This window comes from Sander lucioperca, chromosome 22, assembly GCF_008315115.2.
Source record: "Sander lucioperca isolate FBNREF2018 chromosome 22, SLUC_FBN_1.2, whole genome shotgun sequence".
Taxonomy (NCBI): domain Eukaryota; kingdom Metazoa; phylum Chordata; class Actinopteri; order Perciformes; family Percidae; genus Sander; species Sander lucioperca.
The window spans coordinates 9,850,717-9,877,618 of record NC_050194.1 but is presented as its reverse complement, the minus strand read 5'-3'; the positions used below and the strand labels follow the sequence as shown (position 1 = coordinate 9,877,618).

Sequence of the window (26,902 nt, the reverse complement as noted above, 5' to 3'; positions counted from 1 at the left end):
CAGATGATGAAAACACATCATTCGGATGAGTCTATTTCACAATTCCTCGGAATTGTTTATTCAGAATAATTTTGGGAGAAGACTGAAATGCCAGCAATGTTTGACATCATGCTGCTTTCCATTTCTCTGGGCTACAAATGAAAGACGGAGCCTTGAAACCTGAACCTGCCCCAGAAGGATTTAAGCCTAGATTTGGATTTTGGTTTTGAACTGTTTTTTTTAAGCTGGTTTTGGTTCATGATTTACATTCAGTTTGAGGATTCAGCGTGTGCATAAAACTACTTGATTCAGGTCTTTAAACCAGGATGGACCAGGACCAGGTGCTTCTTCAGTCTTTCAGCCTGACAGAGAGCATCCGGATGAACACTAATGATGGTTTAGTCCCAGAACAAGAGCAGCAGGATGATTCTATACCTGATACCCAGCCTGAATCCAACCAGGGGACATCGGAGCCAAGGGACGAAAACCCACCACTGGCTCATATCGAGTCCCGCATGAAGCAGCTTCACAACAGGCGCTTCCTTCTGCTAAAGATGCAGCGCTTTAAGAAGAAGCCAGAGGACAGTGGTGACAGAACCACAGAGGAAAGTGAGTCAATAAATCAGTCCACTCAAATAAGCACATCATTAGTGATTCCCAACGTCTGTAGTAGGTTCATTGTGTTCAATTAATTGATTGATTAAAAAATGGTTAAAAAAAAGCCTTTTTTAATTTCCAAATGACAACTTTGGAGCCCCAAAGTAAAGTATAAAAAGAAATGTGAAGCTTCCTTTACCACCAATCAGTTGATAAATTAATTACAATCAATGTATTTGACTTATTTTTTACTAGTTCATTTTTTCAATCAATAAAACATTTTTGCCAGCAAGCTAACAACGAAGTTAGCTAAATTGGTAAAAAAAAATGTTTCCCTCCTTCCTCCTGAAATAAATAAAATTCAAACTTCATTTATTTTACTCTTACATGTATTTATCATACATTTATCATTTCATTTTGTTTTTCAAGAACTTTCATCTCATTATCATACAATCTTTAGGACAATGGGAAATGTTGCGTGGAGACAACATGGAACAAATGATTAAATGTGTGCTAAGATCTAAGAAATTCCAAAACCAAGTAGGAAAATAAAATGACTTAAAGAAAGGCAAATAGAGTAAAATAAAAGTGAAGGCTTATATTTCTTTATCCTTTTAAGTTATATAACTGACTTTTCAATGTCATTTATAGTTTTGACTTGCCTAATACATTTTTGCTACATTTAGGAGAACTACTGCAGGTACAGTAGCATGTTATAGATCTGTTTCTTTGTAAACGTCCTCTCCCTTTGTGGTATTGTCAGTGACCTGTGAGTACAGCGACCAACTGTGTGAGCTGGAGGCCATCCAGAAGGAGCTGGAGGAGCTGCTGGTTAAAAAAGAGGTGTTGGAGAAACCGGGAAATCGCTCTAAATTCACAGAATATAAAGGCATGTTTTTCTTCACTTTTTCACTTATTAGTTTAAAATGATGACTTTCCATTACTTAAAAATATACTTGTAGCCTACTACAATTTAAAGCAGCATTAAGCAACGTAACAAGTCAGTAGCTCAGTAATGGCAACCCTGCATTGAGTGAAAGCAGCATTTTTTATGTAAAGATGTTGCTTAATGCATTTATAAAGTAATTTGCTCATTTTAAATCAGGTCAACAGGACGCACATCCCAAGTTTTATAAGAGTGAGATACCCCATGGGGGGATCTACATGCTACCGCCTCCCCAGCTGGAACAAGAGGACGCTACACTGGAGCGGAAAGTAAAAGCTAGGCCTGTGTCAGAAAGACCAACAGGCCCAGTCGTTCCAGGTAGGTTACACATATGTACACACAGAAAACGATCTCAGTCATGTAGGGACCATTTTTTAATGTACGCTTTCTGCAACACTTTTGCCCGCAGGCAGCACTTTGAGAAACTATGTAGCCTACTATACTTTGACATTTTAATGTATTTTCTATGGCATACTATATTTTGAAATTTGTGTTGGCAGGCTATGGCATATTACACTATGACTTTTAATGATTGTATGACTTTTTAATGGAATACTATAGAATGACATTTTTAAGACATACTATATAGTATGACATCTTAAAAACATACTAAAGGTTGACATTTTATAACATATAATAAGCTATAACCTTTTTAAAGACATAGTATACAATTACTTTTTTCAACATACTTTTTTACTGACTTTTGTGACTTTTCTGTCATACAGCAGTAGTTCAGTCTGTTGGGACTTGGCTTAGGAATACTATTATACTATAACTTCTTATGACTTTTTTCGATATACAATAGTATGACTTTTTTGTGACATTTTTTCGATATACTATACTATGACGTTTTCCTACATACTATACTATGACTTTTTATGACTTTTGTCCACATACTATACTATGACTTTTTTCGACATACTATACTATGACTTTTTATGACTTTTGTCGACATAATATACTATGATTTTTTTATGACTTTTGTCGACATAATATACTTTGACTTTTTTATGACTTTTATGGACAAACTATATGAAGATTTTTTTATGACTTTATCGACATACTATACAATGACTTTTTTTTTTTCAACATACTATGCTATGACTTCTTTATGACATACTATACTATGACTTTTTTATGATTATTTTCGACATACTATACTATGACCTTTTTATGACTTTTTTGACATACTATACTATGACGTTTTTATGACTTTTTTCAACATACTATACTATGACTTTTTTCGACATACTATGACTTTTTTATGACTTTTTTTGACATAGTATTATGACTTTTTCCGACATACTATACTATGACTTTTTTATGACTTTTTTCGACATACTATACATGACTTCTTTATGACATACTATACTATGACTTTTATCAACATACTATACTATGACCTTTTTATGACACTTTTTCAACATACTACACTATGACTTCTTTATGACATATTATACTATGACTTTTTTCAACATACTATGCTATGACTTTTTTATGACTTTTTTCGACATACTACACTATGACTTTTTATGACTTTTGTCGACATACTATACTATGACTTTTTTATGACTTTTTTCAACATACTATACTATGCCTTCTTTACGACATACGATACTATGACTTTTTTGACTTTTTTCGACACACTATACTATGACCTTTTTCGCCATACTATACTATGACTTTTTTATGACTTTTTTTGACATACTATACTATGACTTTTTTAATGACATAACTATACTATGACTTTTGTCAACATACTATACTATGACTTTTTTATGATTTTTTTTGACATAAAATACATGACTTCTTTATGACATACTATACTATGATTTTTTTCAACATACTATACTATGACCTTTTCATGACTTTTTTCAAAATACTATACTATGACTTTTTTATGATTTTTTTCAACATACTATACTATGACCTTTTTATGACTTTTTTCGACATACTATGCTATGACTTTTTTATGATTATTTTTGACATACTATACTATGACATTTTCATGACTTTTTTCAACATACTATACTATGACTTTTTTATGATTTTTTTCAACATACTATACTATGACCTTTTTATGACTTTTTTCGACATACTATACTATGACTTTTGTCGACATACTATGCTATGACTTTTTTATGACTTTTTTCGACATACCATTTTATGACTGTTTCCGACATACTATACAATTACTTTTTTATGACTTTTTTGACATACTATTATGACTTTTTCCGACATACTATACTATGACTTTTTTATGACTTTTTTCAACATAATATACTATGACTTTTTTATGATTATTTTCGACATATTATACTATGACCTTTTTATGATTTTTTTAACATACTATACTATGACTTTTGTCGACATACTATGCTATGACTTTTTTATGACTTTTTTCAACATACCATTTTATGACTGTTTCCGACATACTATACAATTACTTTTTTATGACTTTTTTCAACATACTATACTATGACCTTTTTATCACTTTTTCGACATACTATACTATGACTTTTTCATGACTTTTTTAGACATACTATACTAAGCCTTCTTTACGACATACTATACTATGCCTTCGTTACGACATACCATACTATGACTTTTTTGACTTTTTTCGACATACTATACTATGACCTTTTTATCACTTTTTTGACATACTATACTATGACTTCTTTATGACATAATATACTATGACTTTTTTCAACATACTATACTATGACTTTTTTAAGATTTTTTTTGACATACTATACTATGACCTTTTTATCACTTTTTCGACATACTATACTATGACTTTTTTATGACTTTTTTCGACATACTATACTATGACTTTTTTCGACACACTATACTATGACTTTTTTGACATACTATACTATGACCTTTTCATGACTTTTTTCGACATACTGTACTATGACTTTTTTATGATTTTTTTCAACATACTATACTATGACCTTTTTATGACTTTTTTCGACATACTATACTATGACCTTTTTATCACTTTTCGACATACTATACTATGACTTTTTCTCACTTTTTTCGACATACTATACTATGACTTTTTTATGACTGTTTTCAACATGCTATACTATGACTTTTTTCGACATACTATACTATGACTTTTTTATGACATACTATACTATGACCTTTTTATCACTTTTTCGACATACTATACAATGACTTTTTTGACTTTTTTCGACATACTATACTATGACTTTTTTTGACATACTATACTATGACTTTTTTATGTCTTTTTTCGACATACTATACTATGACTTTTTTATGACATACTATACTATGACTTTTTTATGACTTTTTTCGACATACTATACTATGACTTTTTTATGATTTTTTCGACATACTATACTATGACTTTTTATGACTTTTTTCGACATACTATACTATGCCTTCTTTACGACATACTATACTATGACTTTTTTGACTTTTTTCAACATACTATACTATGACCTTTTTATGACTTTTTCGAACTACTATACTATGACTTTTTTATGACATAATACATTACTTTTTTCAACATACTATACTATGACTTTTTTGACTTTTTTCGACATACTATACTATGACCTTTTTATCACTTTTTCGACATACTATACAATGACTTCTTTATGACATAATATACTATGACTTTTTTCAACATACTATACTATGACTTTTTTATGATTTTTTTGACATACATACTATGACTTTTTATGACTTTTTTCGACATACTATACTATGACCTTTTTATCAATTTTCGACATACTGTACTATGACTTTTTTATGACACACTATACTATGACTTTTTAATGACTTTTTTCAACATACTATACTATGACTTTTTTAAGATTTTTTTTGACATACTATACTATGACCTTTTTATCACTTTTTCGACATACTATACTATGACTTTTTTATGACTTTTTTCGACATACTATACTATGACTTTTTTTGACACACTATACTATGACTTTTTTGACATACTATACTATGACCTTTTCATGACTTTTTTCGACATACTGTACTATGACTTTTTTATGATTTTTTTCAACATACTATACTATGACCTTTTTATGACTTTTTTCGACATACTATACTATGACCTTTTTATCACTTTTCGACATACTATACTATGAACTTTTTATCACTTTTTCGACATACTATACTATGACTTTTTTATGACTTCTTTCAACATACTGTACTATGACTTTTTTATGACTTTTTTTGACATACTATACTATGACTTTTTTAATGACATACTATACTATGACCTTTTTATCACTTTTTCGACATACTATACAATGACTTTTTTGACTTTTTTCGACATACTATACTATGACTTTTTTTGACATACTATACTATGACTTTTTTATGTCTTTTTTCGACATACTATACTATGACTTTTTTATGACATACTATACTATGACTTTTTTTTACTTTTTTCGACATACTATACTATGACTTTTTTATGATTTTTTTCGACATACTATACTATGACTTTTTTATGACTTTTTTCGACATACTATACTATGCCTTCTTTACGACATACTATACTATGACTTTTTTGACTTTTTTCAACATACTATACTATGACCTTTTTATCACTTTTTCGAACTACTATACTATGACTTTTTTATGACATAATATACAATGACTTTTTTCAACATACTATACTATGACTTTTTTGACTTTTTTCGACATACTATACTATGACCTTTTTATCACTTTTTCGACATACTATACAATGACTTCTTTATGACATAATATACTATGACTTTTTTCAACATACTATACTATGACTTTTTTATGATTTTTTTGACATACTATACTATGACCTTTTTATGACTTTTTTCGACATACTATACTATGACCTTTTTATCAATTTTCGACATACTGTACTATGACCTTTTTATGACTTTTTTTTGACACACTATACTATGACTTTTTAATGACTTTTTTCGACATACTATACTACGACCTTTTTATCACTTTTTCGACATACTATACTATGACTTTTTTGACTTTTTTCGCCATACTATACTATGAATTTATGACTTTTTTCGACATACTATACTATGACTTTTTTATGACTTTTTCCGACATACTATACAATGACTTTTTAATGACTTTTTTCAACATAGTATACTATGACTTTTTTATGACTATTTTCGACATATTATACTATGACTTTTTTATGACATTTTTTGACACACTATACTATGATTTTTTATGACTTTTTTTGACATACTATACTACGACCTTTTTATCACTTTTTCGAAATACTATACTATGACTATTTGATGACTTTTTTTAGACATATTATACTATGACTTTTTTATGAATTTTTTCACCATACTATACTATGACTTTATGACTTTTGTCGACATACTATACTATGACTTTTTTCGACATACTATACTACGACTTTTTCTGACATACTATACTATGACTTTTTTATGACTTTTTTCGAGATACTACACTATGACTTTTTATAACTTTTGTCGACATACTATACTATGACTTTTTTATGACTTTTTTCAACAAACTATACTATGCCTTCTTTACGACATACTGTACTATGACCTTTTTCGCCATAGTATACTATGACTTTTTTATGACTTTTTTCGACATACTACACTATGACTTTTTATGACTTTTGTCGACATACTACACTATGACTTTTTATGACTTTTGTCGACATACTATACTATGACTTTTTTATTAATTTTTTCAACATACTATACTATGACCTTTTTCGCCATACTATACTATGACTTTTGTATGACTTCTTTCAACATACTATATACTATGACTTTTTTGACGTTTTTCGCCATACTATACTATGACTTTTTTAATGACATACTATACTATGACCTTTTTATCACTTTTTCGACATACTATACTATGACTTCTTTATGACATAACTATACTATGACTTTTGTCAACATACTATACTATGACTTTTTTATGATTTTTTTGGACATAAAATACATGACTTCTTTATGACATACTATACTATGATTTTTTTCAACATACTATACTATGACCTTTTCACTACTTTTTTCATCATACTATACTATGACTTTTTTATGTTTTTTTTCAACATACTATACTATGACCTTTTTATGACTTTTTTCCGACATACAATACTATGACTTTTTTCAACATACTATCCTATAACTTTTTTATGATTATTTTCGAGATATTATACTATGACCTTTTTATGATTTTTTTAACATACTATACTATGACTTTTGTCGACATACTATGCTATGACTTTTTTATGACTTTTTTCAACATACTATACTATGACCTTTTTATCACTTTTTCGACATACTATACTATGACTTTTTTATGACTTCTTTCAACATACTGTACTATGACTTTTTTATCACTTTTTTCGACATACTATACTATGACTTTTTTAATGACATACTATACTATGACCTTTTTATCACTTTTTCGACATACTATACTATGACTTCTTTATGACATAACTATACTATGACTTTTGTCAACATACTATACTATGACTTTTTCATGACTTTTTTAGACATACTATACTATGCCTTCTTTACGACATACTATACTATGACTTTTTTTACTTTTTTCAACATACTATACTATGACCTTTTTATCACTTTTTCGACCTACTATACTATGACTTTTTTATGACATAATATACAATGACTTTTTTCAACATACTATACTTTGACTTTTTTGACTTTTTTCAACATACTATACTATGACCTTTTTATCACTTTTTCGACCTACTATACAATGACTTTTTTATGACATAATATACAATGACTTTTTTCAACATACTATACTATGAGTTTTTCATGATTTTTTTTGACATACTATACTATGACCTTTTTATCACTTTTTCGACATACTATACTATGACTTTTTTATGACTTTTTTATGACATACTATACTATGACTTTTTTTTTACTTTTTTCGACATACTATACTATGACTTTGTTATGACTTTTTTCGACATACTTTACTATGCCTTCTTTATGAAATACTATGTTCTGACTTTTTCATGAATTTTTTTGACATATTATACTATGCCTTTTTCATGACTTTTTTCAACATACTATACTATGACTTCTTTCTAACATACTATGACTTTTTTTGACATACTATACTATGACTTTTTTATCACTTTTTTCGACATACTGTACTATGACTTTTTTTGACATACTATACTATGACTATTTTGACTTTTTTCGACATACTATACTATGACCTTTTTATCATTTTTTCGACCTACTATACTATGACTTTTTTATGACTTTTTTCGACATACTATACTATGACCTTTTTTCACTTTTTTGACATACTATACAATGACTTCTTTATGACATAATATACTATGACTTTTTTCAACATACTATACTATGACTTTTTTATGATTTTTTTCGACATACTATACTAGGACCTTCTTATCAATTTTCGACATACTATACAATGACTTTTTTATGACTTTTTTCGACATATTATACTATGACCTTTTTATCACTTTTTCGACATACTATACTATGACTTTTTCATGACTTTTTTAGACATACTATACTTTGCCTTCTTTACGACATACTATACTATGACTTTTTTCGACATACTATACTATGACCTTTTTATCACTTTTTCGACCTACTATACTATGACTTTTTTATGACATAATATACAATGACTTTTTTCATGATTTTTTTTGACATACTATACTATGACCTTTTTATCACTTTTTCGACATACTATAATATGACTTTTTTATGACTTTTTTTGACATACTGTACTATGACTTTTTTATGACTTTTTTCGACAAACTATACTATGCCTTCTTTATGAAATACTATGCTCTGACTTTTTTATAAATTTTTTCGACATACTATACTATGACTTTTTTATGACTTTTTTCGACATACTATACTATGCCTTCTTTATGAAATACTATGCTCTGACTTTTTTATGAATTTTTTCGACATACTATACTATGACTTTTTCATGACTTTTTTCAACATACTATACTATGACTTCTTTCTAACATACTATACTATGACTTTTTTCAACATACTATACTAAGACTTTTTCATGACTTTTTTCAACATACTATACTATGACTTCTTTCTAACATACTATACTGACTTTTTTCGACATACTATATTATGACTTTTTTGACTTTTTTCGACATACTATACAATGACTTTTTCGAAATACTATACTATGACTTTTTTTATGGCTTTTTTCAACATACTTTACTATGCCTTCTTTATGAAATACTATGCTCTGACTTTTTCATGAATTTTTTCGACATATTATACTATGCCTTTTTCATGACTTTTTTCAACATACTATACTATGACTTCTTTCTAACAAACTATACTATGACTTTTTTTGACATACTATACTATGACTTTTTTATGACTTTTTTCGACATACTGTACTATGACTTTTTTTGACATACTATACTATGACTTTTTTGACTTTTTTCGACATACTATACTATGACTTTTTTGACATACTATACTATGACTTTTTTATGACTTTTTTTGACATACTGTACTATGACTTTTTTATGTCTTTTTTCGAGATACTATACTATGACTTTTTTATGACTTTTTTCAACATATTATACTATGCCTTTTTCATGACTTTTTTCGACATACTATACTATGCCTTCTTTATGAAATACTATGCTCTGACTTTTTTATGAATTTTTTCGACATGCTATACTATGACTTTTTCATGACTTTTTTCAACATACTATACTATGACTTCTTTCTAACATACTATACTATGACTTTTTTCAACATACTATACTATGACTTTTTTATGACTTTTTTCGACATACTATACTATGCCTTCTTTATGAAATACTATGCTCTGACTTTTTTATGAATTTTTTTGCCATGCTATACTATGACTTTTTCATGACTTTTTTCAACATACTATACTATGACTTCTTTCTAACATACTATACTATGACTTTTTTCAACATACTATACTATGACTTTTTTATGACTTTTTTCGACATACTATACTATGCCTTCTTTATGAAATACTATGCTCTGACTTTTTTATGATTTTTTTTGACATACTATACTATGACTTTTTTATGACTTTTTTCGACATACTATACTATGCCTTCTTTATGAAATACTATACTATGACCTTTTTATGACTTTTTTTTGACATACTATACTATGACTTTTTTGACTTTTTTCGACATACTGTACTATGACTTTTTTTTAACTTTTTTCGACATACTATACTATGACTTTATGACTTTTTTCGACATACTGTACTATGACTTTTTTATGACTTTTTTCGACATACTATACTATGCCTTCTTTATGAAATACTATGCTTGACTTTTTATGATTTTTCGACATACTATACTATGACTTTTTTATGGCTTTTTTCGACATACTATACTATGCCTTCTTTATGAAATACTATGCTCTGACTTTTTTATGAATTTTTTCGACATACTATACTATGACTTTTTCATGACTTTTTTCAACATACTATACTATGACTTCTTTCTAACATACTATACTATGACTTTTTTCAACATACTATACTATGACTTTTTTATGACTTTTTTCGACATACTATACTATGCCTTCTTATGACATACTATACTATGACTTTTTTGACTTTTTTCGACATACTATACTATGACTTTTTTGACATACTATACTATGACTTTTTTATGACTTTTTTCGACATACTATACTATGACTTTTTTGCTTTTTTTTAGACATACTATACTATGACTTTTTTAGTCGACATACTATACTATGACTTTTTTATGACTTTTTTCGACATACTATACTATGACTTCTTTATGAAATACTATACTATGACTTTTTTATGACTTTTTTCGACATACTATACTATGACTTTTTCATGACTTTTTTCAACATACTATACTATGACTTTTTATGACTTTTTTTTCGACATACTATACTATGACCTTTTTATGACTTTTTTCGACATACTATACAATGACTTCTTTATGACAAATATACTATGACTTTTTTTGACATACATACTATGACTTTTTTATGATTTTTTTCGACATACTATACTATGACTTTTTCATGACTTTTTCGACATACTATACTATGACTTCTTTTCGACATACTATACTATGACTTTTTTGACTTTTTTCGACATACTATACTATGACTTTTTTGACATACTATACTATGACTTTTTTATGACTTTTTTCGACATACTGTACTATGACTTTTTCTAATATATCTATGACTTTTTTCAACATACTATACTATGACTTTTTTATGACTTTTTTCGACATACTATACTATGCCTTCTTTATGAAATACTATGCTCTGACTTTTTTATGAATTTTTTCGACATGCTATACTATGACTTTTTCATGACTTTTTTCAACATACTATACTATGACTTTCTTTTATATGACTTTTTTTCGACATACTATACTATGACCTTTTTATGACTTTTTTCGACATACTATACTATGACTTTTTTCAACATACTATACTATGACTTTTTTATGACTTTTTTCGACATACATACTATGCCTTTTATGACTATGCTCGACTTTTTATGATTTTTTTTCGACATACTATACTATGACTTTTTATGACTTTTTTTCGACATACTATACTATGCCTTCTTTACGACATACTATACTATGACTTTTTTATGACTTTTTTCGACATACTATACTATGACTTTTTTGACTTTTTGTTCGACATACTATACTATGACTTTTTTTTTAACTTTTTTCGACATACTATACTATGACTTTTGACTTTTTTCGACATACTGTACTATGACTTTTTTATGACTTTTTTCGACATACTATACTATGACTTCTTTCTAAATACTATGCTCTGACTTTTTTATGACTTTTTTCGACATACTATACTATGACTTTTTTATGACTTTTTTCGACATACTATACTATGCCTTCTTCATGAATACTATGCTCTGACTTTTTTATGAAATTTTTTCGACATATTTACTAAGACTTTTTCATGACTTTTTTCAACATACTATACTATGACTTCTTTCTAACATACTATACTGACTTTTTTCGACATACTATACTATGACTTTTTTGACTTTTTTCGACATACTATACAATGACTTTTTTGACATACTATACTATGACTTTTTTATGTCTTTTTTCGAGATACTATACTATGACTTTTTTATGACTTTTTTCAACATACTATACTATGACTTTTTTATGACTTTTTTCCGACATACTATACTATGCCTTCTTTATGAAATACTATGCTCTGACTTTTTCATGAATCTTTTCGACATATTATACTGACTTCTTTCTAACATACTATACTATGACTTTTTTCGACATACTATACTATGACTTTTTTGACTTAATATACTATGACTTTTTTGACTTAATATACAATGACTTTTTTCAACATACTATACTATGAGTTTTTCATGATTTTTTTTGACATACTATACTATGACCTTTTTATCACTTTTTCGACATAATATACTATGACTTTTTGATCACTTTTTTCGACATACTATACAATGACTTTTTTGACTTTTTTCGACATACTATAATATGACTTTTTTTGACATAGTATACTATGACTTTTTTATGTCTTTTTTCGACATACTATACTATGACTTTTTATGACATACTATACTATGACTTTTTTTACTTTTTTCGACATACTATACTATGACTTTTTTATGACTTTTTTCGACATACTATACTATGCCTTCTTCATGAAATACTATGCTCTGACTTTTTTATAAATTTTTTCGACCTATTATACTAAGACTTTTTCATGACTTTTTTCAACATACTATACTATGACTTCTTTCTAACATACTATACTGACTTTTTTCGACATACTATACTATGACTTTTTTGACTTTTTTCGACATACTATACAATGACTTTTTTGACATACTATACTATGACTTTTTTATGACTTTTTTCGAGATACTATACTATGACTTTTTTATGTCTTTTTTCGACATACTTTACTGTCTTCTTTATGAAATACTATGCTCTGACTTTTTCATGAATTTTTTCGACATATTATACTATGCCTTTTTCATGACTTTTTTCAACATACTATACTATGACTTCTTTCTAACAAACTATACTATGACTTTTTTTGACATACTATACTATGACTTTTTTATGACTTTTTTCGACATACTGCACTATGACTTTTTTTGACATACTATACTATGACTTTTTTGACTTTTTTCGACATACTATACTATGACTTTTTTGACATACTATACTATGACTTTTTTATGACTTTTTTCGACATACTGTACTATGACTTTTTTATGTTTTTTTTTATACATACTATACTATGACTTTTTTATGTCTTTTTTCGACATACTATACTATGACTTTTTTATGACTTTTTTCCGACATACTATACTATGCCTTCTTTATGAAATACTATGCTCTGACTTTTTTATGAATTTTTTCGACATGCTATACTATGACTTTTTCATGACTTTTTTCAACATACTATACTATGACCTTTTTATGACTTTTTTTGACACACTATACTATGACCTTTTTATCACTTTTTCGACATACTATACAATGACTTCTTTATGACAAAATATACTATGACTTTTTTTGACATACCATACTATGACTTTTTTATGATTTTTTTTCGACATACTATACTATGACTTTTTCATGACTTTTTTAGACATACTATACTATGCCTTCTTTACGACATACTATACTATGACTTTTTTGACTTTTTTCGACATAGTATACTATGACTTTTTTTGACATACTATACTGTGACTTTTTTATGACTTTTTTCGACATACTATACTATGACTTCTTTCTAACATACTATACTATGACTTTTTTCAACATACTATACTATGACTTTTTTATGACTTTTTTCGACATACTATACTATGCCTTCTTTATGAATTACTATGCTCTGACTTTTTTATGAATTTTTTCGACATATTTTACTATGACTTTTTCATGACTTTTTTCAACATACTATACTATGAATTCTTTCTAACATACTATACTATGACTTTTTTCGACATACTATACTATGACTTTTTTGACTTTTTTCGACATACTATACTATGACTTTTTTCAACATACTATACTATGACTTTTTTATGACTTTTTTCGACATACTATACTATGCCTTCTTTATGAAATACTATGCTCTGACTTTTTCATGAATCTTTTCGACATACTATACTATGACTTTTTTGACTTAATATACTATGACTTTTTTGACTTAATATACAATGACTTTTTTCAACATACTATACTATGAGTTTTTCATGATTTTTTTTGACATACTATACTATGACCTTTTTATCACTTTTTCGACATAATATACTATGACTTTTTGATCACTTTTTTCGACATACTATACAATGACTTTTTTGACTTTTTTCGACATACTATACTATGACTTTTTTTGACATAGTATACTATGACTTTTTTATGTCTTTTTTCGACATACTATACTATGACTTTTTCATGACTTTTTTCAACATACTATACTATGACTTCTTTCTAACATACTATACTATGACTTTTTTCAACATACTATACTATGACTTTTTTATGACTTTTTTCGACATACTATACTATGCCTTCTTCATGAAATACTATGCTCTGACTTTTTTATAAATTTTTTCGACCTATTATACTAAGACTTTTTCATGACTTTTTTCAACATACTATACTATGACTTCTTTCTAACATACTATACTATGACTTTTTTCAACATACTATACTATGACTTTTCTGACTTTTTTCGACATAGTATACTATGACTTTTTTTGACATACTATACTGTGACTTTTTTATGACTTTTTTCGACATACTATACTATGACTTCTTTCTAACATACTATACTATGACTTTTTTCAACATACTATACTATGACTTTTTTATGACTTTTTTCGACATACTATACTATGCCTTCTTTATGAATTACTATGCTCTGACTTTTTTATGAATTTTTTCGACATATTTTACTATGACTTTTTCATGACTTTTTTCAACATACTATACTATGAATTCTTTCTAACATACTATACTATGACTTTTTTCGACATACTATACTATGACTTTTTTGACTTTTTTCGACATACTATACTATGACTTTTTTCAACATACTATACTATGACTTTTTTATGACTTTTTTCGACATACTATACTATGCCTTCTTTATGAAATACTATGCTCTGACTTTTTCATGAATCTTTTCGACATATTATACTGACTTCTTTCTAACATACTATACTATGACTTTTTTCGACATACTATACTATGACTTTTTTGACTTAATATACTATGACTTTTTTGACTTAATATACAATGACTTTTTTCAACATACTATACTATGAGTTTTTCATGATTTTTTTTGACATACTATACTATGACCTTTTTATCACTTTTTCGACATAATATACTATGACTTTTTGATCACTTTTTTCGACATACTATACAATGACTTTTTTGACTTTTTTCGACATACTATACTATGACTTTTTTGACATAGTATACTATGACTTTTTTATGTCTTTTTTCGACATACTATACTATGACTTTTTTATGACATACTATACTATGACTTTTTTTACTTTTTTCGACATACTATACTATGACTTTTTTATGACTTTTTTCGACATACTATACTATGCCTTCTTCATGAAATACTATGCTCTGACTTTTTTATAAATTTTTTCGACCTATTATACTAAGACTTTTTCATGACTTTTTTCAACATACTATACTATGACTTCTTTCAAAACATACTATACTGACTTTTTTCGACATACTATACTATGACTTTTTTGACTTTTTTCGACATACTATACAATGACTTTTTTGACATACTATACTATGACTTTTTTATGTCTTTTTTCGAGATACTATACTATGACTTTTTTATGACTTTTTTCAACATACTATACTATGACTTTTTTATGACTTTTTTCGACATACTTTACTATGTCTTCTTTATGAAATACTATGCTCTGACTTTTTCATGAATTTTTTCGACATATTATACTATGCCTTTTTCATGACTTTTTTCAACATACTATACTATGACTTCTTTCTAACAAACTATACTATGACTTTTTTTGACATACTATACTATGACTTTTTTATGACTTTTTTCGACATACTGCACTATGACTTTTTTTGACATACTATACTATGACTTTTTTGACTTTTTTCGACATACTATACTATGACTTTTTTGACATACTATACTATGACTTTTTTATGACTTTTTTTGACATACTGTACTATGACTTTTTTATGTTTTTTTTTATACATACTATACTATGACTTTTTTATGTCTTTTTTCGACATACTATACTATGACTTTTTTATGACTTTTTTCCGACATACTATACTATGCCTTCTTTATGAAATACTATGCTCTGACTTTTTTATGAATTTTTTCGACATGCTATACTATGACTTTTTCATGACTTTTTTCAACATTCTATACTATGACCTTTTTATGACTTTTTTTTGACACACTATACTATGACCTTTTTATCACTTTTTCGACATACTATACAGTGACTTCTTTATGACAAAATATACTATGACTTTTTTTGACATACCATACTATGACTTTTTTATGATTTTTTTTCGACATACTATACTATGACTTTTTCATGACTTTTTTAGACATACTATACTATGCCTTCTTTACGACATACTATACTATGACTTTTTTGACTTTTTTCGACATAGTATACTATGACTTTTTTTGACATACTATACTGTGCCTTCTTTACGACATACTATACTATGACTTTTTTGACTTTTTTCGACATAGTATACTATGACTTTTTTTGACATACTATACTGTGACTTTTTTATGACTTTTTTCGACATACTATACTATGACTTCTTTCTAACATACTATACTATGACTTTTTTCAACATACTATACTATGACCTTTTTATGACTTTTTTTTGACACACTATACTATGACCTTTTTATCACTTTTTCGACATACTATACAATGACTTCTTTATGACAAAATATACTATGACTTTTTTTGACATACCATACTATGACTTTTTTATGATTTTTTTTCGACATACTATACTATGACTTTTTCATGACTTTTTTAGACATACTATACTATGCCTTCTTTACGACATACTATACTGTGACTTTTTTATGACTTTTTTCGACATACTATACTATGACTTCTTTCTAACATACTATACTATGACTTTTTTCAACATACTATACTATGACTTTTTTATGACTTTTTTCGACATACTATACTATGCCTTCTTTATGAATTACTATGCTCTGACTTTTTTATGAATTTTTTCGACATATTTTACTATGACTTTTTCATGACTTTTTTCAACATACTATACTATGAATTCTTTCTAACATACTATACTATGACTTTTTTCGACATACTATACTATGACTTTTTTATGACTTTTTTCGACATACTATACTATGCCTTCTTTATGAAATACTATGCTCTGACTTTTTCATGAATCTTTTCGACATATTATACTGACTTCTTTCTAACATACTATACTATGACTTTTTTCGACATACTATACTATGACTTTTTTGACTTAATATACTATGACTTTTTTGACTTAATATACAATGACTTTTTTCAACATACTATACTATGAGTTTTTCATGATTTTTTTTGACATACTATACTATGACCTTTTTATCACTTTTTCGACATAATATACTATGACTTTTTGATCACTTTTTTCGACATACTATACAATGACTTTTTTGACTTTTTTCGACATACTATACTATGACTTTTTTTGACATAGTATACTATGACTTTTTTATGTCTTTTTTCGACATACTATACTATGACTTTTTTATGACATACTATACTATGACTTTTTTTACTTTTTTCGACATACTATACTATGACTTTTTCATGACTTTTTTCGACATACTATACTATGACTTTTTTATGACTTTTTTCGACATACTATACAATGCCTTCTTTATGAAATACTATGCTCTGACTTTTTTATGACTTTTTTCGACATACTATACTATGACTTTTTTATGACATACTATAGTATGACTTTTTTCTTCATGCTATACTATGACTTTTTTATGATATTTTTCGACATACTATACTATGCATTTTTTTGACTTTTTCCGACAAACTATATACTATGATTTTTTTATGACTTTTTTGACATACTATACTATGACTTTTTTCGACATATTATACTATGACTTTTTTCAACATACTATACTATGACTTCTTTCTAACAAACTATAATATTAATTTTCATATTATACTATGATTTTTTTTTTGACATACTATACTATGACCTTTTTATCACTTTTTCGACATAATATACTATGACTTTTTTTTACTTTTTTCGACATACTATACTATGACTTTTTCATGACTTTTTTCAACTTACTATACTATGACTTCTTTCAAACATACTATACTATGACTTTTTTCAACATCCTATACTATGACATTTTTCAACATACTATACTATGACTTTTTTATGATTTTTTTTTACATACTATACTATGACCTTTTTATGACTTTTTTTTGACACACTATACTATGACCTTTTTATCACTTTTTCGACATACTATACAATGACTTCTTTATGACAATATATACTATGACTTTTTTTGACATACCATACTATGACTTTTTTATGATTTTTTTTCGACATACTATACTATGACTTTTTCATGACTTTTTTAGACATACTATACTATGCCTTCTTTACGACATACTATACTATGACTTTTTTGAATTTTTTCGACATACTATACTATGACTTTTGTTGACATACTATACTGTGACTTTTTTATGACTTTTTTCGACATACTATACTATGCCTTCTTTATGAAATACTTTGCTCTGACTTTTTTATGAATTTTTTCGACATACTATTCTATGACTTTTTCATGACTTTTTTCAACGTACTATACTATGACTTCTTTCTAACATACTATACTATGACTTTTTTCAACATACTATACTATGACTTTTTCATGACTTTTTTCAAATTATTATACTATGACTTCTTTCAAACATACTATACTATGACTTTTTTCAACATACTATACTATGACATTTTTCAACATACTATACTATGACTTTTTTATGATTTTTTTGACATACTATACTATGACTTTTTTCGACATACTATACTATGACTTTTTTCGACATATTATACTATGACTTTTTTCAACATACTATACTATGACTTCTTTCTAACAAACTATAATAGTAATTTTTTTGACAATTTACTATGACTTTTATCGACATACTGTACTATGACTTTTTTATGACTTTTTTCGACATACTGTACTATGACTTTTTTATGTCTTTTTTCGACATACTATACTATGACTTTTTTATGTCTTTTTTCGACATACTATACTATGACTTTTTATGACTTTTTTCGACATACTATACTATGACTTCTTTCTAACATACTATACTATGACTTTTTTCAACATACTATACTATGACTTTTTTATGACTTTTTTCGACATACTATACTATGCCTTCTTTATGAAATACTATGCTCTGACTTTTTTATGATTTTTTTTGACACACTATACTATGACTTTTTTATGACTTTTTTCGACATACTATACTATGACTTTTTTTGACATACTATACTGTGACTTTTTTATGACTTTTTTCGACATACTATACTATGCGTTCTTTATGAAATACTATGCTCTGACTTTTTTATGAATTTTTTCGACATACTATACTATGACTTTTTCATGACTTTTTTCAACATACTATACTATGACTTTTTTATGACTTTTTTCGACATACTATACTATGCCTTCTTCATGAAATACTATGCTCTGACTTTTTCATGAATTTTTTCAACATATTATACTATGACTTCTTTCTAACATACTATACTATGACTTTTTTCGACATACTATACTATGACTTTTTTGACTTTTTTCGACATACTATACTATGACTTTTTTGACATACTATACTATGACTTTTTTATGACTTTTTTCGACATACTGTACTATGACTTTTTTGTCTTTTTTCGATATACTATACTATGACTTTTTTCAACATACTATACTATGACTTTTTCATGACTTTTTTAGACATACTATACTATGCCTTCTTTACGACATACTATACTATGACTTTTTTGACTTTTTTCGACATACTATACAATGACTTTTTTTGACATACTATACTGTGACTTTTTTATGACTTTTTTCGACATACTATACTATGCGTTCTTTATGAAATACTATGCTCTGACTGTTTTATGACTTTTTTCGACATACTATACTATGACTTTTTTATGACTTTTTTTCGACATGCTATACTATGACTTTTTTATGACTTTTTTCGACATACTATACTATGCCTTCTTTATGAAATACTTTGCTCTGACTTTTTTATGAATTTTTTCGACATACTATACTATGACTTTTTCATGACTTTTTTCAACATACTATACTATGAATTCTTTCTAACATACAGACTAACTATTTATAACAGACTTTTTTCGACATACTATACTATGACTTTTTTATGTCTTTTTTCGACATACTATACTGACTTTTTTCAACATACTATACTATGACTTTTTTTATGACTTTTTTCGACATTCTATACTATGCCTTCTTTATGAAATACTATGCTCTGACTTTTTCATGAATTTTTTCGACATATACTATGACTTCTCTCTAACATACTATACTATGACTTTTTTCAACATACTATACTATGACTTTTTTCAACATACTATACTATGACATTTTTCAATATACTATACTATGACTTTTTTATGATTTTTTTGACATACTATACTATGACTTTTTTCGACATACTATACTATGACTTTTTTCGACATATTATACTATGACTTTTTTCAACATACTATACTATGACTTCTTTCTAACAAACTATAATATTAATTTTTTTGACATACTATACTATGACTTTTTTATGACTTTTTTCGACATACTGTACTATGACTTTTTTGACATACTATACTATGACTTTTTTGACTTTTTTCGACATACTGTACTATGACTTTTTTGACATACTATACTATGACTTTTTTATGACTTTTTTCGACATACTGAACTATGACTTTTTTGTCTTTTTTCGATATACTATACTATGACTTTTTTCAACATACTATACTATGACTTTTTCATGACTTTTTTAGACATACTATACTATGCGTTCTTTATGAAATACTATGCTCTGACTTTTTTATGACTTTTTTCGACATACTATACTATGACTTTTTTATGACTTTTTTTCGACATGCTATACTATGACTTTTTTATGACTTTTTTCGACATACTATACTATGCCTTCTTTATGAAATACTTTGCTCTGACTTTTTTATGAATTTTTTCGACATACTATACTATGACTTTTTCATGACTTTTTTCAACATACTATACTATGAATTCTTTCTAACATACAGACTAACTATTTCTAACAGACTTTTTTCGACATACTATACTATGACTTTTTTGACTTTTTTCGACATACTATACAATGACTTTTTTGACATACTATACTATGACTTTTTTATGTCTTTTTTCGACATCCTATACTATGACTTTTTTCAACATACTATACTATGACTTTTTTTATGACTTTTTTCGACATACTATACTATGCCTTCTTTTTGAAATACTATGCTCTGACTTTTTCATGAATTTTTTCGACATATTATACTATGACTTCTCTCTAACATACTATACTATGACTTTTTTCAACATACTATACTATGACTTTTTTGACTTTTTTGACATACTATACTATGACTTTTTTATGACTTTCTTTGACATACTGTACTATGACTTTGTATGACTTTTTTCGACATACTATACTATGCCGTCTTTATGAAATACTATGCTCTGACTTTTTTATGAATTTTTTCAACATATTATACTATGACTTTTTCATTACTTTTTTCAACATACTATACTATGACTTCTTTCTAACATACTATACTATGACTTTTTTCGACATACTATACAATGACTTTTTTGACATACTATACTATGACTTTTTTATGTCTTTCTTCGACATACTATACTATGACTTTTTTCAACATACTATACTATGACTTTTTTATGACTTTTTTCGACATACTATACTATGCCTTCTTTATGAAATACTATGCTCTGACTTTTTCATGAATTTTTTCGACATATTATACTATGACTTCTTTCTAACATACTATACTATGACTTTTTTCGACATACTATACTATGACTTTTTTGACTTTTTTCGACATACTATACTATGGCTTTTTTGACATACTATACTATGACTTTTTTATGACTTTTTCGACATACTATACAATGACTTTTTTATGACTTTTTTCGACATACTATACTATGACTTTTTTATGACTTTTTTCGACATACTATACTATGCCTTCTTTATGAAATACTATGCTCTGACTTTTTTATGAATTTTTTCGACATATTATACTATGACTTTTTCATTACTTTTTTCAACATACTATACTATGACTTCTTTCTAACATACTATACTATGACTTTTTTCGACATACTATACTATGACTTTTTTTGACTTTTTTCGACATACTATAATATGGCTTTTTTGACATACTATACTATGACTTTTTTATGACATACTATAGTATGACTTTTTTCTTCATGCTATACTATGAGTTTTTTATCATATTTTTCGACATACTATACTATGCATTTTTTTGACTTTTTCCAACAAACTATATACTATGATTTTTTTATGACTTTTTTCGACATACTGTACTATGACTTTTTTTGACATACTATACTATGACTTTTTTGACTTTTTTCGACATACTATACTATGACTTTTTTATGACTTTTTTCGACATACTATACTATGCCTTCTTTATGAAATACTATGCTCTGACTTTTTTATGAATTTTTTCGACATATTATACTATGACTTTTTCATTACTTTTTTCAACATACTATACTATGACTTCTTTCTAACATACTATACTATGACTTTTTTCGACATACTATACTATGACTTTTTTGACTTTTTTCGACATACTATAATATGGCTTTTTTGACATACTATACTATGACTTTTTTATGACATACTATAGTATGACTTTTTTCTTCATGCTATACTATGAGTTTTTTATCATATTTTTCGACATACTATACTATGCATTTTTTTGACTTTTTCCGACAAACTATATACTATGATTTTTTTATGACTTTTTTCGACTTACTGTACTATGACTTTTTTGACATACTATACTATGACTTTTTTGACTTTTTTCGACATACTATACTATGACTTTTTTATGTCTTTTTTCGACATACTATACTATGACTTTTTATGACTTTTTTCGACATACTATACTATGCCTTCTTCATGAAATACTATGCTCTGACTTTTTATGAATTTTTTCGACATGCTATACTATGACTTTTTCATGACTTTTTTCAACATACTATACTATGAGTTCTTTCTAAGATACTATACTATGACTTTTTTCAACATACTATACTATGACTTTTTTATGACTTTTTTTGACATACTATACTATGTCCTTTTTATGACTTTTTTTGACACACTATACTATGACTTTTTTATGACTTTTTTCGACATACTATACTATGACTTTTTTATGACTTTTTTCGACATACTATACTATGACCTTTTTTCACTTTTTTGACATACTATACAATGACTTCTTTATGACATAATATACTATGACTTTTTTCAACATACTATACTATGACTTTTTTATGACTTTTTTCGACATACTATACTATGCCTTCTTCATGAATTACTATGCTCTGACTTTTTTATGAATTTTTTCGACATATTATACTATGACTTTTTCATGACTTTTTTCAACATACTATACTATGAATTCTTTCTAACATACTATACTATGACTTTTTTCGACATACTATACAATGACTTTTTTGACATACTATACTATGACTTTTTTGTCTTTTTTCGACATACTATACTATGACTTTTTTCAACATACTATACTATGACTTTTTTATGACTTTTTTCGACATACTATACTATGCCTTCTTTATGAAATACTATGCTCTGACTTTTTCATGAATTATTTCGACATATTATACTATGACTTCTTTCTAACATACTATACTATGACTTTTTTCGACATACTATACTATGACTTTTTTATGACTTTTTTCGACATACTATACTATGACTTTTTTATGACATACTATAGTATGACTTTTTTCTTCATGCTATACTATGACTTTTTTCGACATACTATACTATGACTTTTTTATGATTTTTTTCGACATACTATACTATGCATTTTTTTTACTTTTTCCGACAAACTATATACTATGATTTTTTTATGACTTTTTTGACATACTATACTATGACTTTTTTCGACATACTATACTATGACTTTTTTCGACATATTATACTATGACCTTTTTCGACATACTATACTATGATTCTTTTGACTTTTTTGACATACTATACTATGACTTTTTTCGACATACTATATTAGTACTTTTTAATTAATTTTTTCGACATACTGTATTGTGACCTTCTTTACTTTTTTCGACATACTATACTAAGACTTTTCATGACTTTTATCGACATACTATACTGTGACATTTTTATGACTTTTTTCGACATATTATACCATCATTTATTTGACATACTATACCATGACTTTTTATGATTTTTTGACATCCTATACTATGACTTTTTCATGACCTTTTTCACCATACTATACTTTTTACTTTTTTTGACAAACTATACTGTACTATGAATTTTTTCAGCATATTATACTATGACTTTATTGACATACTATCATATGACTTTTTTCGACTATACTGTACTGACTTTTTATGATTTTTTTTCGACATAGTATACCATTAATTTTTACATTATTTACTGTGACCTTTATATGGACTTTGTCGACATACTATACAATAACTGTTTTTTCGACATACTATACTATGAATATTTTTCAACATACTATACTAAAACCTTTTTCGACATACTATACTATGAATTATTTTCAACATACTATGCTGTTCATTTTTTTTCGACATATATGACTTTTTTTGCAACATACTATACTATGATTTCTTCTGACATATTACACTATGATTCTATTTTTCAACATACTATACTATGATTTTTATAAATATTATGAATGTTTTCAACATACTATACTATGAATATTTTTCGACAAACGATACTATGAGTTTTTGGACTTACTGTGACTTTTTTCAACATACTGCACTATGTTTTTTTTTAAATATTATATTTGCCACTGTGCTCATGCGGCTTTGTTGACTGGGCAATTGGATACTTCTTGAATATTCAAGGGTTCTTGTGTATAATAATTACACCCCAGCAGCCATGCATTTGTCTACATCTGAGTATGCCGGTAACAGTGTTCTCTGTCTCTCTCATGGGTAAGTGGAAAGTCTTGTTGAAACACCAGCGGTCACCAGGTGTCCATCCTGTGAAGAGATTGTCTTCACAGAAACCAGCAGAAGAGTGGGCGAGGCTACATGGATGATTTGTTTCTTGTGCACCATCATGGGGTATGTCTTTCTGGACCCAATTGATTGTAGACATTTTTACCTTGCCAGACTTCTGTGTTAAAACTAGTCTTAAAGAAGCAGTACATTTGGAGAGGAAAAAAATGCATATTTGCTTTCTTGGCAAGAGTATCATGTCTGTATGCAGCCAGGAGACATTAGCTTAGCTTAGCATTTAGACTTGAAGCAAGGGGGTAAAGGGCGTATGACCAGTAGCTAATGGTGGTTGATGTTAGCCAGTGCTAGCAAACTTTAGATAAATATTGCTGTGTAAGTTACATTATTAAGTCTGTAATGTCAGTAGGTGGTGTGTTTAAGCTGTCCACTGTAATCTAAAGTGATTTACAGTCAGTTTTAGGACAAACTAGTTGTTGTATACCTCAATGTTGTAATGAATGAACTTTGACCTTGCACATCACCTGTCACATCCTATCTCTCATTCTTCATTCCTTTCTTCCACAGGTGTGTCGCAGGCTGCTGTTTAATCCCTTTCTTCATGAGCCGTCTGAAGGACGTCCACCACAAGTGTCCCCAGTGCCAGGCAAATATACACATCCACCAGCCATTTTGACCTGGAGGTTACTACATTAACAGCACTGGTGTGATTTGTACAGTATGATCCACTGCGTCTGTGCTTGAGTGACCACTTCCTGTGGACTTTGAGCTGTCTGGGACTCGGCCTCTGCTGTTTGACTCCACAAGTGATCGAAGCAATGTGCCTGGAGTCAACTACATTGCTGGT

At 27.4% G+C, this 26,902-nt stretch overlaps 1 protein-coding gene across 1 annotated transcript; it reads left to right on the top strand.

The window, feature by feature from the left end:
* Positions 1-26,889, top strand: LOC116048775. The gene is made up of 5 exons (XM_035997642.1): positions 1-588; positions 1,340-1,465; positions 1,682-1,840; positions 26,037-26,163; positions 26,623-26,889. Exons 1-5 carry the CDS (start codon positions 306-308, stop codon positions 26,729-26,731), a joined length of 804 nt encoding a protein of 267 aa, XP_035853535.1. The 5' UTR covers positions 1-305; the 3' UTR covers positions 26,732-26,889.
* The last annotated feature ends 13 nt before the right edge of the window (positions 26,890-26,902 follow it).